This window comes from Dromaius novaehollandiae, chromosome 8, assembly GCF_036370855.1.
Source record: "Dromaius novaehollandiae isolate bDroNov1 chromosome 8, bDroNov1.hap1, whole genome shotgun sequence".
Lineage (NCBI taxonomy): Eukaryota > Metazoa > Chordata > Aves > Casuariiformes > Dromaiidae > Dromaius > Dromaius novaehollandiae.
The window spans coordinates 7,633,187-7,650,291 of record NC_088105.1 but is presented as its reverse complement, the minus strand read 5'-3'; the positions used below and the strand labels follow the sequence as shown (position 1 = coordinate 7,650,291).

Genomic DNA, 17,105 nt, shown 5'->3' with positions numbered 1-17,105 from the left:
AGAGTTGTCTATGTGAAAGTACTACTCAAATGAATATAAGGTTAAAAGTTTTTGAAGTGAACAAACTGGAAAAAAAAATCATATTGATTCCAGAGGTGCCATTAGCTCTAATAATTCCCAGTATTAAATGAGATGTATTTCTAGAAAAAGGACTTTCTCCAAAATTGCAACATCTTTGTTTTTCCAGATTTCTGAGAACAGTGCTTAAGCACCTTGTTCCAGTGGAAAGTCAGTGGGAACTGAGTGCTAGCGTGTCTTTAAAATCTGTCCCATGTTATAAATGGCAGACCCTGCCAGCCTCGCAAAGGACCTAAACAGCAAAAATAACGTGTGAAATTTGGAGAAGACATGCAACCCATTTAATAAAAAGACCAGTTGTTCTGAGTCTGCCAGTGTTTGTGATTATTAGCCAAGGCTGATCCCTGATTTGCTAAACCATGCTAAACTGTGCAGAGTAAATCCCTCATAACTATGTGTTAACTAATGCAGGATGAGCAGAGAAAACTTGGTTGGTTTTAGTTAGTTCATGTGAGATGTGGCCAGCTGCTGATAACTTCTGGAGTAAAGTTGTGATATGGAGTGGCATTTTGCAATGATAAACAGCTGGTGTTAAAGAAAATGTGTCACTGTGCTCCCTACCCATGTTTCTACAGTTACTAAAAGCCAGAATGTAGTCAAGTCTTCAGATTTTGCAGCTTGGCTGAGAGATTTGCACTTGTATTTTCTGATCTGACTAGATATGCAGCTTGATCAGCAAATAACATGTATTTCTCCAAACCATTTTATTTGATCCACTTCAAAAATACATGACTTGATGCTCAAAGGTGCCAAGTTATCACGATAATACACGTTGCAAGGAGTTGTGTGTAGTTACCACTTCTTAAGGTCACCGCCAAAATGCGCAGCAGATGCCTTGTGGTGGGTATTGTTCGTTGCTGCCATTGGCGTTGGGTTTTTTAACAGATCACCACCAGCCTGTGTTGGCCAAGCTTTTCCACTCTGGACACGTTTCCTTTTACACATTCATTCGCCAGGCTTCCATGTTACACATCTGTTACATAGCAAAAGCCAGGAATGAAGAAGAATAGAATTGCATAACTCGACTTTTAACATACTTTTCATAAAGAAGAGAAGTTTCTCACTTTTTACTTGGAAGAAATACTATTTTATTCTATTTAGTGTTGGCAGTTACTGACGTTTTCATTTGCCAACACTACGCTGTTGAATGCCTTGGATTTAATGTATGATATGTTAGATTATCTATAATAAATGTGAAGTAAGAGAGAATAAGTAGGGAGCCATTTAAGGTCACAATACACTGTTTTCATTTATGGTATAATCCACAGAGTGGATCGTCTGTCTCGTGGTGCTACAGCATTAAACTTTCACGTATATTCCAAGCTTATTTCTCCTCTTCTTTCTGTATCCTTTAAGGATTATAAATGACTTTGTTCAGACAAGGAAAAAAGAGAACAAAAGGCATCACTAATTCACTGCTTTCCCATAATACGGAAACTGTTTGCCAAAACTATCACGGATAAGATAGTCGTGTAGTGGTTCATCGGTTTTGTTTGTATACTATAGCAACAGGCCATGGGGAAAGCTGGGACTCCGGGTCCCAGTGGGTAGCAGAACCACTGGTTTGCTCATTGATGTCATCCTCTGTGCATCTGTTGCACTGTATCTTGTACAAGATGTAGTTTTGAATCTTAAGAAGCTACGGGAGTTCTTTAAGCATGTGACACCACCAGTAAACGTAGTTGTATTTTTATTCTTTTCTTGTTTTGAACATTACATGTGACAGATATATGGCACTATTAACTATCAGCTTTGCCTCTGCTGTGATTTATAGGCAAATGCCATGTATTTCCCTAGACTCCTGTTGTATTATTTTGCTCACATCTGCAACTTCTGTACCACACCCTTCATTTTTGTTCTTGAATATGTTAATTTTGTCTTTATATTTGCTGTGCTGTTTGTATATTTTTGTGTGACTAGCTAGATGTGCAGAATATTCCATTACTATAGTTATTGCTGGTCATAGCTGAAGAGGTGCCGTCAGGAGAGCAGGAGTCAGAGAGCCAGCTTCATATAGCTACTTCCTACCTTGCTGCCTTGTAAATGTTTGGGATAGAGGTAGTCCTTGCAATATAAAAAGTAAAGATGGCTCGCTGAATGTAGTTGGAAGCAAAGGCCAATTTGTAGTGGGGAGTATGGGAGAAGGTACCCTCTCTGTTGTATGGACCTAATAGTGGATTTGCGTATAGAGAGAAGAAAACTAGACTGTATCCGGTAAAGGACAGGGTGTCCTTTGTGTGTAGCCCCTGTGTGTACCTGGGAGTTTGAGAAGCTCATGCTGGGAGGATGAACCATTGTACCTTTTCTAGTAAGGACCACAGGTTTGGTACCTGCCTTTACATAGACACAGGTGAGGAAAAACGGAAATTAAGGAAAGATACCTTCCAAAATAATGAAGTAACAGCAGAATATGAGCAGCTGAGTGAAAGAGTGCAAACACAGCAGTCTTACTTATTGTGTGGCTACTGTTGACATCTGTTAAAGGCATGTTTGTGGGTGTTTAATTGATTCATTCTGCAAGAACTTACATATCTTAATAGTTACACAAAGCCTGACAATGTCTGCCTCTTCCCTGCTCCAGAGAATCGTCTAGTATGAACTGGGAAATCGACAGAGTCTCCTTGTCTGATGAAGGCTTTTATGAATGTAGCGCAACAAGCAGCGCAGGAACCGGACACGCACAGACGTTCCTGGATGTATCAGGTAAATACTAATTAATCCTTCTGCGCTGGAGCATTGTAATGTATTGCGTTGGAATATTTAATGGAGAGTAATGGCACAAGGGGCCAATAAAAGACGCTTCCAGTTCTAAATATATTTTCAGTTAATATGTTTTTTTCCCCCCTCACTCATGTGCTGTATAAATCACAGAAGTGTGCTGATGTTTTCTCAGTACATCTGTTTTAAGTATTATCACTGGATTTATTTTAATCTGCTCCCACTGAAATCAGACTTGCAGAATAGGTATGGCCTATGGAAGCAGAAATTGAAATCTCAGAGTTCAGTTCTCATTTTTATCTCAGCAGTTATACATTTACTTGCTTGTTTGCAACTATGTGTCAGATAGATGAGGAGTTAGAGCACAAAAATTTTAAATGCAAGGCTTTTTAACTTTTAGACAGATTTAGTAAGTTGTTGGAAATCTCTCTTTTCTTAACTATTATTTCCAATTCTGAAAAGTGAATAACTAGGACAAAGGCGATGAACTTAAAGAAGAAATCAGCTTAAACATAAAGATACTTTTGAAAAATGAGATATATTTGGTTGCTAGTCTAAAGATGTGACTGAAGACTAGTCACTTCTACCATGTAAAACTGAATCTGATTTTGTCTTGACTAATATTTTGACTGTATGATCCAATAGATAATTTTAATCATTTTTAAGTTTAAAATGTTCCTTTCTTCATCAAATCTCAGCTTTAAAGGACAGCTAGTAGAAACCCAGTCATCCAATTTGTAAGAAGTGGTGTGCCTTATGTGTTACCGTATTTATACACTTCTACAAGATGCTTGATAATAAGTAAGTGCTAATGCATAAAGCAGTTACGCACTGATGACTATCCTACTTGCTGAAGAAGAGGGAATTTTCCTTACGCAAGTTAATGATCTGTTTAGATTCAGGGCAATAACCTCACTGCTAAAAGTTAAGTGTGATGAGAGAGGATCCTTTGTGAAAAATGAGTAATGGCATCCTAGTCAAATTTTACTCATAGAAATCCGGGATAGAGAAAAGTTGATCTTCTGTGAAGGCAAATATAAGGCTAAGTTGTTTGTATATTGTTAGGCTGACAGCTGAGACATACCAATGCTGATTATTGCCTGCAGAATATGAAGATAAGAGTTTCTGTTGCAGATGAACCAAAACGTTTCCCAAACCAAAACAAGAGGCTTCACTTTGCAGAGTGAAGCCTTTTGCCTCATTAGAGGAATTCAGCTTAAGTAACTGTAAATCAAGACACGTCCCAAACGCAGATGGAGAAAACATAAAAGTAGCCATGGTCTTGAACCATTTCAGCAGACGATAGAGGTCTTCTGCAGGAGAGCAATTAGTGTTCAGCCAGTGAAGAGAATGGATAAAAAAATCCCCGGTAATTGTGTTGAATCAGTACATCTCTTGCTAATGGTTCAGTTGGAGGATGTGTGTCTATTTAGTAATTACCTTCCAGTTAAGCATCGCTCAACCTGTGTTCAAAAAGTTCAGATAACCACTCCAAAAAAGTATGCATAAGCAAATCTGATGAAGGAGAAAAGCTTATTTATACACATTTGTATAAATGTATACACACGTAAGTACATAAGTACTTATGTCACGTGAGTAAAATGTGCATAGGGTGAGTGAAGAACCCTATCCATACTGTAGCAAATTTTGCCACTTAATTTTTGAAAATGGCAATGCAGTTTGAGGGAAAGCGAAAAATCACTTCTATTGGAAAGAAAAATCCAAAGTAGATACCCTTCTGTTTGGGATTGTTCAGACATCTGTCTGTAGCAATGCAAGTTATTAACCTGGAATAGGGAAAATGTTGGTGCCAAGTGCCCCTGAGAAATACAGGAAAGTGTGCTTTGGGCAGGTTGCAGTTCCCAGTCTGCCTTGCCACTCCTCCCCTCACATAATTCCTGCCTGTGGCTTGTTCAGTGCAGTGCTATTCCTCTTGCACCTCTTTTGTCTATCAGCCGAAACATGTACTTTGTCCTATTGGCAGTTTGGCCTTTTGTAAAAGGATATGACGTAAAGACATAAAGATTTAAAGAAAAAAGAAGGGTGGTCTTAACTTGGATAGGCTAAGCTGAGTCAGCTAACTTAGGTTATAGCGACAGCAAGGATGGTAGAGCTCAGAACAGCCCATCTGAATTCAGCCTCAGGTTTTCGTATAACTGCTTGAAGCGGAGGTCGTCTTGTCTCTTGCTGTGTCCTGCATTAGCTAATTCAGGTTCGCTAACCTGACCGAATTGTAGAATCATGAAACAATTTGGGTTGAAGGGTATTTGCAAGTTAGGTAGTCCAGCTCGGTGCTCCAAGTAGGGCTAACTTCAAAGCTCAATCAGGTTTCTCAGGGCCTCGTCCAAGCAAAATTTGAATGTCTCCAAGGATAGAGATTTCACAAGCTCTGTGGGCAGGTTGTTCAGTGTTTAACTACCCTCACTAGGAAAATATTTTGCCTAATGTCTAGCCAGCATTTCCTTTGCTGCATATTATAACCATAGCGCCTTGTCCTTTTTCTCTGTGCTCTGAGAAGACTCTGACTCTGCGTTCTCTAAAACTACCCATTCGGTAGTGAAGAGGGTGATTACATACCCCTCTGCTGTCTCTTTCTCAGGCAGATGTTCCTCTCGCTGCAGTAGAAGCATATCCAAAGAAACAAGCCTGAAATCACTGATTCCATGCAAGGCAAATTTTGCAGAGAAACAGCCCTCCTACAGCAAGTGGTAAATTTGAGAAGAATGATATCCTTCTAGTCACTCAAAGTACTCTTGTAGAATAAAACAGTAACATCAGTACTTATACAAGTCCTAACTGAGTACTACTTTGTCTTTTGCCTACCAAAATCCTTCAATTGCACAGGGTATTCCCATTTTCTTGTTTCAAACCGTTGGCTAATGTTTTGGAGCACAAACAGCTCTGTCATTCTGTCCCAGAAATTATACTGAAAAAAAGGTTCAGTCTGGACGTTAAAAGCATCTTCCTATGGAGAGAAGTGAAAGAGAGTCCTGAAGGTTTTTTCTCGTGAGCCTGGTGGCACTTGGGGGTTTGCGTAGACTTTCCTATACTGACTCATTTATCAAGTGCTGTGAGATCTGCTGAGACTGGCACGCTGTGTAAACATGAGCAATTAGTTCTGTTTTGAGCCATACCATAAGTTAATGTGAGGGAGATGCTTTGAAATCCTTGTGTACAAATATTTGGAAGAAAGTTATTTGAGTTTTTTAGCTCTAAGCGAAGTAAACAGTCTTTTGAAGTATTCTTAGTTTGCCCAGCTGACAGAGTGTATATCTCAGGTTATCCATTTGGTCAGCTGCTGTGTGAAAGGTACTGGAGCTGTGTCAACATTTTTCATTTTAGGAAAAAGCAAATACTTGAGTGTGACTTTATCTTACTGGTATTAAATCTTTAAAATGTCAAATGGCTTGTTAGCTTGTACAGGCACCTTAAGTAAAGTGCCAATAAAAGAAGCGCTCTGAATATGGAGAATTGAGTTTACAGTTTGAACATTTTGTTTACGGTTTGAACAGAGGATTGCTATGTGGCTACGTGTGTGCACGTTACTGTGCCAAGAGGCTGGTGTGGTCTAAAAGGTGTTGCACTGGACTGGCAGCCAAAAGATGAGGAGATTTTAGTCCTGTACTGGCCTTCATCTTTCTCTCTCTGTTCTTAGTTTCTGTATTTCTTTAAGTAACATACTTGGAGATACGGACATGGAAAGCGCTAGGTGACTTACCCATTCACACCACTTTGGGGTTTGGGTTGTTTGGGAGCAACTCCATTCTCAATAAGTCTGGCTTTTGTTGGCTCTCCTCTGCGTGTGCTAAAATTCACTGTTTTGCTTATGGGAGTGATTGCTGTAGGGCCATTGTTTATAGGGAAGCAGAGCTGCGCCCCCAGCTATGCACAGTGTGTGGGAGATTCATTGCTGTGCAGAGAGCTAGCATAAAGCTTGTGAACCTCATTTGAAACTCCACATGAGACTTACAAGAGGAAGAGTTATGGCTGGCTGTGAGCTTAGGAGCAACTTTTACCCTTAATAAATAGAGGGCTGGCGCGCTCGCTCTCTCACGCGCGCGCTCTCTCATGCTTGCTTTGCTTAGGATGATTGATTTTGATGTGTACTGATAAAGATTTGGTCTTGCTCTTACAGCTGTCCTATTTCTACTAAAGCATCCCACTTGAACTGTTACTCATTGCAGATCTTTCTGTAGTCAAGAACCATTTTGACCGAAGAAAACAAATGGAATACGTGTATTTTTTAATAGGAATGCATAGCATGTCATGTACTTAGTTTTCTTTCTCATTAACATTTACATTTCCTCCTTTATTCAGCGATAAAAAGGATCAAGACGAATGCTCCTATTTTAAGCATTTGTGGTTTTGAAGTTAAATTCCAGTACAAAATTACTGCAGCTCCGTTCTTGGAGTATGATAGAAGCGTACAAGAGGAATAGAGCAGAAAGCAAATAATAACAAATAATAGAAGCTACACCATAAAACATCTAATGATATGAAGAAAAAGAGATTGAAATTACCCAAGATTTGAATGGAAACCAATACATAAAGAACATAATAATGATACTTAGACCAACTGTTGACTTGAATTCACTGTCCTTGTTACAAGAGTTTGTTAGTAACACCTATTTTCCTATGCAAACCTTTAAAAAAAAATCTGGAGCATAGCTCAGATTCCGCCGTGTGGAACATCTCAGTGAAAGATCAGACTCCAAGACCAAGTCGTGGTCCTGTCTGCTCCTCCTGTTGCAGTGGTGCCTGGGTCTCATACTGACTTTTTCTCAGTGCAAGATTATAGCTGGTTGTTAGATCAACTGAAAGATTAACTTGAAGGACACCTCTTTCCAACAGTCCTGCACTATATCCTCTCTCATAAATGATGTGATATTTCATCCCACATATGTAGGATGAAACATTCGTATCATCCTACATGGTATGATAGTTCTTTCATATAAATCAGGTGTATTCTTACTATATAAGCTCCTGTCAGGTAGCTTAGCATCAAGGTAGTCTGGATTCTCTATTTCATGGCTTCATGGATGCAAAATGAAACAAAGTATCAACCAAATATTACAAATTTTTACTATTATTTCTATAGTGGACTTGAAGTTATTTATCATGAATCTGCAAACAAGCCAAAGGTTTCTAAATCTTTTCCTCTTTTTGTTCTTTATTCTGTTCTTTCTACACAGAGCCTCCACCTGTGATTCAGGTTCCTAATAATGTCACAGTTGTTCCTGGTGAAGGAGCCATCTTGACCTGCCTGACTTTAAGCACAGTGCATTACAATCTCACCTGGCAGAGAAATGGCAGGGATGTGAGACTTAAGGAACCTTCGCGAATAAGGATGATGAGTAACCTGTCTTTAGAAGTGAAAACTGTAAAGCTCACCGATGCTGGCAAGTACAACTGTATCGCTTCTAATGAGGGTGGATCTACCACAGCATCTGTCTTCCTTACAGTGCAAGGTAACAAGGGAACTGTGTTAATCTTACTCTGTGGTTTTTTTTTTATTTTCTTGTGAAGTCTCATAAAAACTTTGTGTTTTATGTTCTTTTGGAGGAAAAAAAACCAGCTCGGAGACTGATGGAATACAATGTAGTCTTTCTTGTTTTAAAATAGCAACAGGAGTCATCAAACAACACTAGGGCTCATTTGGTGAGGCTGTCCTGTGCTGTTTGCCTCTACAAACCATGGTTTGGTCCCCTTAGCGTATGTGCCGATTTAACTCGGCTGTACGACAGAATGAGGCCTCAGGTATCTTTGTTATCAGCGTCTCCTGAAGTGTAGAGCATGAGATAGCCACAGAGGGGCCTTGCTCTGGTTTGTTCACACACGCTCATTTGTTCACAAAAGCCTCAGTTCCCAATATTTGTAGTGAAGCCTCACTTTGAAGAAGACTTAAGGCCTGGCTATATGGGTTTTTTTGTTTGTTTGTTTGTTTGTTGGTTTGTTTTTTTTCAGTAAAACTATAGTAATACAATCATATGTGGGTAAATAAACTGGTACAAGTCACTGTATTCTTCTGGATTATTTTATATTTCCTAATAACAGAATAGTACTACTACCACTACTAAGTTTTTTCTGTGTAAATGAGCACAAGGTCTGTTAAAGTCTGGATGCACATAGCTCGCTGTGCACAGAATTTGGACTGAAATAAATGGTGGAACAACTAGCTCCTTTGATACCTGAATGAGGAAGGTGGTCTGAGGAGAAGCTGTAAAAGGCAAATTAAGAGGAGTAAATCAGCAGCAAAGGCATTGCCAGTTGCGTGTGTGTTTGTGGTTTTTTGTTTTTTTTTTTTTTTTTTTTTTGAGTGCTCAAGTGAATGAATATATCACTGCTAATAGTTTTACAGTATTTTTGTTACCACTCCTTTTTGACACTCAGTGGAAGTTTCACTTATGAAACTCTGCTAGTTTTATTGTATCATTCGAACTACAAGCTGGTCAGGATTTTACAATGGGATACACTTTGTAAAGACAGGAATTCTCAAAATATGTCAGGATTGAAAAAGATGGCATGAGTGAGACCAAGCAAAGTTTAGATTGGCGCTGCTGCTTTGTACCGGGAGCAAAGTTCAAAAAATAGGTAAAGTGCAGTAATTTGCGTTAGAGCTAAACCTTTTAAATTTGAATGTCCTGCAGATTTTTCTCCATTTGCCTTGGAGAGATTGGAACTTTTGGTCCCTAACCTCAACTCTGTGAGTAAGAAGAGATAGAACTGCAAAATATTTTAGAAAAAAACCTATTGTGTCCCATATTTTTAGCTTTCGGCTGTTTTGATTAAACTGCTTGTAGGTGGCTGAACTCAGACAGGTTGTCTGCTTGCTGATGATACCAGGTCACATTCAGTGCACAACTGATAACTTCACTGACTTCACAGCTCTAATTCTAGGACTTTGTTAGTTGATAGAATTATGGAAAAAGAGAATTCAGTGGTACTGCCTTGATTAAGGTGCTCCAGAACAAAGAAGGGTCCGCAGTGGAGTTGTGATGCTTCCTAAAGGGATGTAGTTTCTCTGTATAGGAAGGGCATATTGGTTTACTGAAATGGAGTAAGTGGACATGCAAAGAGTTATGTAGAACCTGTTACAAAATAAAACATAGAGGCATTTCTTCACTGAGCTGTTTGAACCACCCTTTAGATGGCTACAGCTAAGTTCTAACTGCTAAATTTCTAACAAGGCTAAAGGGGAGGGGGGGGGGAAAGGAGAAAAACCTAAACCCTCTAAACCTTTGGAAAACTTAGTTTTGTTTTAAATTCTGTGGGATTTTCCCAGCAAGACAACCATGCAAGCATGTCAAAGGCAACAAGAGAAGCACTCTGCCCTACCCATCTCTTCCTGGGATTTAGATTTTCTCCCTAATGTCTGTAGACCAGCTGGGAGACTTAACACAGTGACCAAATTGCATCTGGCAGGTTTTTACAGTAAAGCTAAAGAAGTTTACTGCTGCCTCAGCAGAATATTTAGTTTCAAATCATTTATATATGTGAGAATGATTATGTCAAATGGTTGGGAATTACATTTTGGCTGGTACTGGTGTTGCTAACAGCTTCAAAACATGCCTGAGATAACCCTCTTGGATGGTTTTGACAGGGTTAGTTGAGAGACTGACAAGTATTTTCTTTTGTTTTTGATGAAAGGTGCTTAGAAGAGAATTCATCTGTAGGAAACACTAAGCTGCATTCAGATTTCTGCAGTAGTGCCTGCCTCTTTTCCTCTGGAGCATGTAATCTACCTCCAGCCTTCCAAAGAGCTATGTGCAGAAGCTGGATGGCAGCAGGATGGTTGCGTGCAGTATTTATCCTCATTTCAGTTTGCTGATCTCTGTCACGTTTCTGGAGGTACACTGATCTACAGTTACCTGTGTCATGCACAAGTCTTACTGTTTGGTAGGATCTAGAATCCAAAAGAACTATTTATATTTGGCAGCAAAAGAGTAAAGGGTGGCTATATTTAAGAAGAAAAAGCTTTAAAAGATTGTCATATTAAAATCCCAAAGAAGGAAATTTGACATCTTATTAATAGATTAGGATGGATTCATGCTTTGTGTAGTTGCAGGTAATCCAGGGGGTTGAATTAAATCATTGCTGGGACAGCTCCATATAGGTCTCTGAATTTTGGATTGTAAGAGAATAGACACTACTTTTGTCCCCACTTTCTTTCTGGAGTGGCAGTTAAGTCAGAGAAGAAATGCTAGCAGCTCTAAAAATAACCCAGCGTCTGGATTATAGTAAGCCCTTGTTTTGAAAGTTTTCAGTTTGATAATGCTGCTTCTGAAAGAGAATGTCCATCTGATTTTTGTGCCAACAGCTATACAAATACAGATTGAAAACTTGAATGAGAGTTGACTTTTCTTTCTCCCATTTTTTTTTTCCCCAGTCCCACTCCATGTTAATAAGAACTTACTATACTAAGTGTTGCACACCAGCAATGAGCAAAGCTAGATGAAGATCCCTTTTAAAAGTTGTGTTTAATTTTGGCATGGCAGTGTACTGCTCAGAGTAGTTGGAAAGGTCGCTAAATGCTGTTTTGTACATTACAGGGAGTACAATCTATAGGAGCCTTCTAGGATTTGTATTATTGTGGGTTCAGTGTTGCAACTAACTGTTAAGTATACAGTCTGTTTTGGACGTTGTTATATGCGGTCTACATAGTATGACTTACTCGTGCCTTCTCTCTTAACAAATGGGTCTGCTGTGGAAACATGGGTGAATTTGTCAGGGCATTCTCTACTTTTTTTCAGGTGCTTCATTAATTTTATCAAAGGCCTGGAAGAACATACTGTGGCAGTGTGAGGCTTGAAACATTGATAGACACATCTTTTCAGTGATATATCTCTCAGTGATGAGGGAAATTCTGTGATCATGTAAACTTTTTCTTTCCAGTTCATTAGTCTCGTACGCAAAAATTAGTCTGTTATATGCATATTTATAAGGTTGAATATTGAGTTTCTTGTTTTAATAGCTATAAAACGTTCTTGGTGTTTTTCACCCACATAAGTAATATTGACCCTGTTGGATTTTGAGAAAAGTGCAGTTAAAACTCTGATCCCTGAAATGTGGATGTTGCTAAATGTAAATTTATGGGTTGCCTTGATTTTTGCATGTTGTCTACTCTTACTTACTCAAACCAGAAAATGAAATACTTTTTTGAGGATTGCAGCTATCTTTTCCCTCTACAACACAGCTGTATAGTATGTAGAAACTTTTACGGCTTTTGCTGTTTATGCCAGGGATTAGTGGAGAAGTTTGATTTCAGTGCTCTCGGCCTCTGGAGCGTTGTAACAATAGATTAACAAGAGGGTCACACAACTGAGGCATTTGAGGCAATGAAGTGTCAGCGGCTGTCTGTGGAGATTATTGATGAATAACGTGCAGGTCAGCTTTTTACTCTGACACTTTTCTCTGTCTGAATGTACAGACAGAATAAAATCATACCTGCCGTAGTTCTTGTTCTATCCATAGTGTAGTGGGTTTCCTGAATCTGTCTATTTGCTGAACCTTTTTTAAAGTTTAAATGGCTGTCTGGTATCGCCATCACAACAGAAAAGGTTTTAGCATCTGATTAAAGGTGGCACTTAGAGCTAAGTGCTAGGAAAACCTAAGCCATGCTGGACGCAAGAAATCAGCATACTTACTGTGTGTTCTACCTGCTCTCATAAGAACTAAAGTATATGGTTGACTTTGGGGGTCACTGTTGTAATAACAGTCTCCTGAGTGATCTTTTGCCAAGCCAATGCTTGGAAAGAGTGCTGTCTACATTAAATGCGCAGTGGGAGAAAGTAGGACTTATTAGCCTGGCAAGGTGCATGCGTGCTATCTGCATTAGGGAATTATGTGGACATTTATCAGCCCATTTACAGCTTGAAATCCAGGTAAAAAAAATTGTCCAAGGGACAATGTATGTGACTTGACTTGGCCACAGCAATGGTAATGCTCAGATACATCCCAGACTAGGAGCAGAAGCCAGGACTGAACACAATATGACCTTCAACATGAAGATGCATATGCAACTATGTACATCTGGACTACTTCCAGGGAAGAGACTGCTTAGATGGACAAGAGGAAAATTGCCTCCTGGGCATTATCCAGTGCTTCGTTGCCTGAATTTTTCCTCTTCTCTGAAAAGAGGTAACAGGGAAATAAGCATCTTATTCTATGAGATCTCTGTGTAAATGATCATTTGAATATTCATCGCTTACGTATGTGGATGTACACTGTAATAATGGATAAGGAGAAATTTGTCATAGTGCTCAATTTAAACACAAAGCAAAAAAGGAAATAATTGAAGTATTACTGCTTTTTTTTTTTTTTTTTTTTTTTGCTATTTCAAGTATAGAAAATAAATAATAAATAATAAATTAAATGCAAGTTGTTCAATCCTAAAGAATGGAAAGCAGTTCAGATGGTTCTTTCTAAGCTGTTGTTTGGAGCTGTCTTAGATGATGAGTTAATCTTTTCCAAGCTGCATAGTTTAAAGTTACTAGTGAAAGTCCGTTACCATTGTAGCCCGTTCCACTCTTCTTAGGATAGGAAGTAAAACACAGTTAAACTCTCAGCAATGTTCTTTGATGCAAAAGTCAACGTCCTTTGAACAGAGAAGAGCTGAATCCGTCTTCTGTCTTGCTTATAGATATGTGTTTATAGCTATCATAATAGCAGAGGATTGTGGTTTTTTGTTTTTGTTTTTTCTTTTTTTCTGGAGTTCATTCTTGACACTAACATAATGGAGGCTTTCAGAAAATTTGAGATCAAAGTCATATGTTTCCATTTGTGTACTTCCACTGAAAAGCAAAGGTATATCTATAAAACTTGTAGTCCACGTAAGAATTCATAGACATTGCTGTGGTCACACAATCCTTCCCAGTCTAAAGAAACTATTAATTTTTCAGACCAGCGTTAGAGTCCCTGTACAACTTAAAGTAGGGGTTTGTCATAAACGTGTGCTCTTGCAGTATCTTGGTAGTTTGAAGTCCATGGAATTCAGTTCAGATCCTTCTCTTTTTAATTGGTGCTAACAAGAATGGGTCATAAGTATAGGGAACCACTAGTGAAGAGCTTATATCCTGGACCCCAGGAAGGGGTTCCATATATTCCCTGCTAGAATTCTGCTCGGGTGCATGTAGCAGTGCCTGAATGTTTACCTTAAGGTTTTGAGGAAGCGCAATTTTGCAAAAATCAAACCTTAAAAAATTGCAACCAGTGTGTGCCAGCTGCTGAAGTTGTTACATTCTTACATTATGATTTTTGGTCTAGGTAAACTTAAGTAGTTGTTTTACTCAGCATTGTTAGTGCATTGCTTGTCAGATGAACAGTTTGAATCTTGCAGCTTTCCAAACATCATTCTTGGAAATAGTAAAAAGGCAAGAAAGACTCTCGAAGGTGCTCTACACAAAGTATTGATTTTTTACAGATAATGGTTCAGTCAATACCAGCTGCATGCTGGCTTTTGGGGAAAAGTTCCAGTTAAGAAAAAAAGTGCATAAGATAATGAAAAATACACTGTTAGTAAAAACTAAAGGGACTTTCTAATAAAAGATAAGGGTTTTTTATACTATATGAAATAAAAATTTGGTAATTGCTCTCCTTTATTCATGTTAACTGCTTGACACGGCTTTAATGAATATTAGGGCCCATGAAGGTTACAAGCATGAATGCCTCGGATGAGGATATCTACAGGCTAACAGCCATTCTCTTCAGAGGCTTTGCACATGACCTCCATTTAAAAGGCTTTCTCTAGGGATTTGAATGGGCTTGGTAGGGGTACTGTAAGGAGCTTGGGCTCCTCGCTTGCCCGCATACAGGTTTTGCCCTGTGATTTACTAAAGAACAAAGTGAAACAAAGACAATTACCCTGCCATATGAGAAAGCCCATTCTGTATGCCTCTGTGGTTACTCCGAGTAAGAAACAAGCTGCTTAATTAGTGCCAAATGTGGCCTCGCTGATTCTTGTTGGTATTGCAACTGTGTATGTTGTCTCTTTTTTTTTTTGTCTCCGGAAGAGTACAAACCAGCAGAATGCTTGTATGTTAAATGTAAGTCTTATTCCGGCCACCTTCTGCTCACCTGATGATGTTGTTGTGTGAAAGTAACTGCGTGGTCAATGGTGTGTTGTCAAAGCTCAGTGTGTAATCGCCGCTGGAGCCAAACAGTCTTCTAATATCAACATGAGAGTAGACCTTCCCCAAGACCAGAGCATGCAAAACATCTCCCAGTGTCTCTTGGCAGGATTTAAAACAGAATAAAAATAGCTGAGAAGGCTGTGCACATCATGAATCACTCGAGGACAATTCTGTAATTTGCATCCATTTCTTCGCTCTCCCTGCCCCCTCTTATCTGGATTTAATTCTAGTACTTCTGGAACGATGGCTATGCCTTCCTCCAGTGTCTGTCTTCCAAGATATTGGTAAATTCAGACCCTTTATGAAACCGTGCAGGGACTTGATACAACTCTGCAGATGGTATTAAGTTCACTGTATAGATGGAAAAGTAAAGAACTTGGGGAAGGTTAAGGAACATAAAATTAAGAAAGCAAGTCATAAGACATTATATAACTACATCTAAGTTTACAGTTTTGTAACTCTATATGTAAATTATTTGTTATTTAATTTATTCGTTGTTCTCCTCATGCAAATGTGGTCATTGTCTTTGGCAGTATAGCTCTGTGGGGGTTTTTTAATGCATGTTTGCTTATGGGTCTCAGACTCTTCTCCAAGCTCACACAGCCAGTTAATGGCTGAAAACAAAGTCATCAAGTCCTGGCAGTAGTTCTGCTATCCAGAGTACCCCAACAGAGCACCAGGAGACATATCGCATCAAAAAAGTCTTCCTTAAAACAGCAGTAACACTTTCCTTTAAAGGGTTTATACGCTTAATAGGTGTGGCATATAAGTTTTCATGAAATGCTAACAAACCTGATTTTTTCATGAAACTCAAAACACAAAACATAGTGCAAATACTTGAAATAACTTATTTAACCTGTGTAGTGTACTTTTATGTGCATGACTTGTATGCTGATGTTACCACTGATTATATCTTAAAACTCCTTTTATGCTCCTTAAGAAACTTGGTCTCGTGTTCAATGAAGATATATTACAGGACAAATCATTCTATCAGAACTGTGATCAGGGCACGCAGTAAAATGGCTAATAGCCATGGGACTGTTTATGTACTGTTGATGTACTTGTGGATGTAATGTGATTTAAGTAGTCCGTATTTTCAAGTGAAGTTGCATATGCTCAAGTACAGACATCTTGTTAAAGTCAGTTAAAGTGTTACCTGACTTGATTGATAATGTCTATAGCCTTTCTAGTGCATATTTCCCAAACCTGTGCTACTCTTGATAAACCCATCCATGTAAAAGGTGAAGAAATGGCCTTTTTATTTATTTATTTTTGGGGATACCCTGAACTTGATGTTTGAGCCTGTGAAAAATCATTTAATTTTTCACTGTCTCAGTTCTTCCATCAGCAGCAGCACATCACTAACCCCTTCTCGTTAAGTATGCTGATGTTGGGGGGAGGACAAGTCTTTTCGGAGTTCTATGTTTTAATGCTATTTACTTGAAAAAGATCGTTGCCTAAAAAAATAGTGTTTCTGCCCTGTAAGAAAGCAGAGCCTACTTCACTCCTAACACACTTCAAGAACATTCAACGCCTTCTAAGAAAAAGTGAAGCAAATTCTGCTTTCTTGGCAGAAACACTGTATTTTTTTAGTCAATTATCTTTTTAAGCAAATAGCATTAAAACATAAAACTTAGAAAAGAATTTTCCTCCACACAGTGATAATCAAATGGGTATTAGTCCTTCCAGAGAAACTAGTTTGTGGGAGGGCTGCTTCTTTCTCTTCTTGTTATCACAGACTAAATTAGGATGAGCTATGCTGTTATCCTGGAAGTTGCCTGTCAGTACACTTTCAGGTCCGCTGTCCTAATGGGTTCTGCCTCACGCAAATGCATTGTGTTTACTGGCTATTACCTGTTTTTCCTTAGGAGCAATAGAAGCTTGTCAGACATCTGTCATCTGAGTCTCTACGACGGTGGAGTTCCCACTGAAGCTAATAGGAGCGAGCTGTGCAGACCAGCTCTGGCTTCATCCTCTGTGTACATGTATTCAGCCTCTTTTAGTCTCCAAAAAGCAAGAGCAGGCTTAGGCTTTCAGTCTAAGAGTGCTAGATGAAAGATATTCTGCACACAAATATACTAAAACTCAGGCAGCGCATGATTAGCAGAAGCCAAAACTCCTAAAATTAAAATTGATGCCTCTGATCCAATAGTAGCCACTTCTATGCTTTAACAAAGGCAA

The 17,105-nt window shown here is 38.9% G+C and overlaps 1 protein-coding gene across 3 annotated transcripts in view; it reads left to right on the top strand.

Moving 5' to 3' along the window:
• The window catches only part of HMCN1 (hemicentin 1), a 189,191-nt gene that overhangs the window by 52,452 nt on the left and 119,634 nt on the right, over nucleotides 1-17,105 (top strand). For all 3 annotated transcript variants that reach the window (XM_026101129.2, XM_026101130.2, XM_026101128.2), the window contains exons 10-11: nucleotides 2,660-2,781; nucleotides 7,989-8,264. In XM_026101129.2, coding sequence (XP_025956914.2) covers nucleotides 2,660-2,781; nucleotides 7,989-8,264 — 398 coding nt within the window. The remainder of the gene's footprint in view (nucleotides 1-2,659; nucleotides 2,782-7,988; nucleotides 8,265-17,105) is intronic.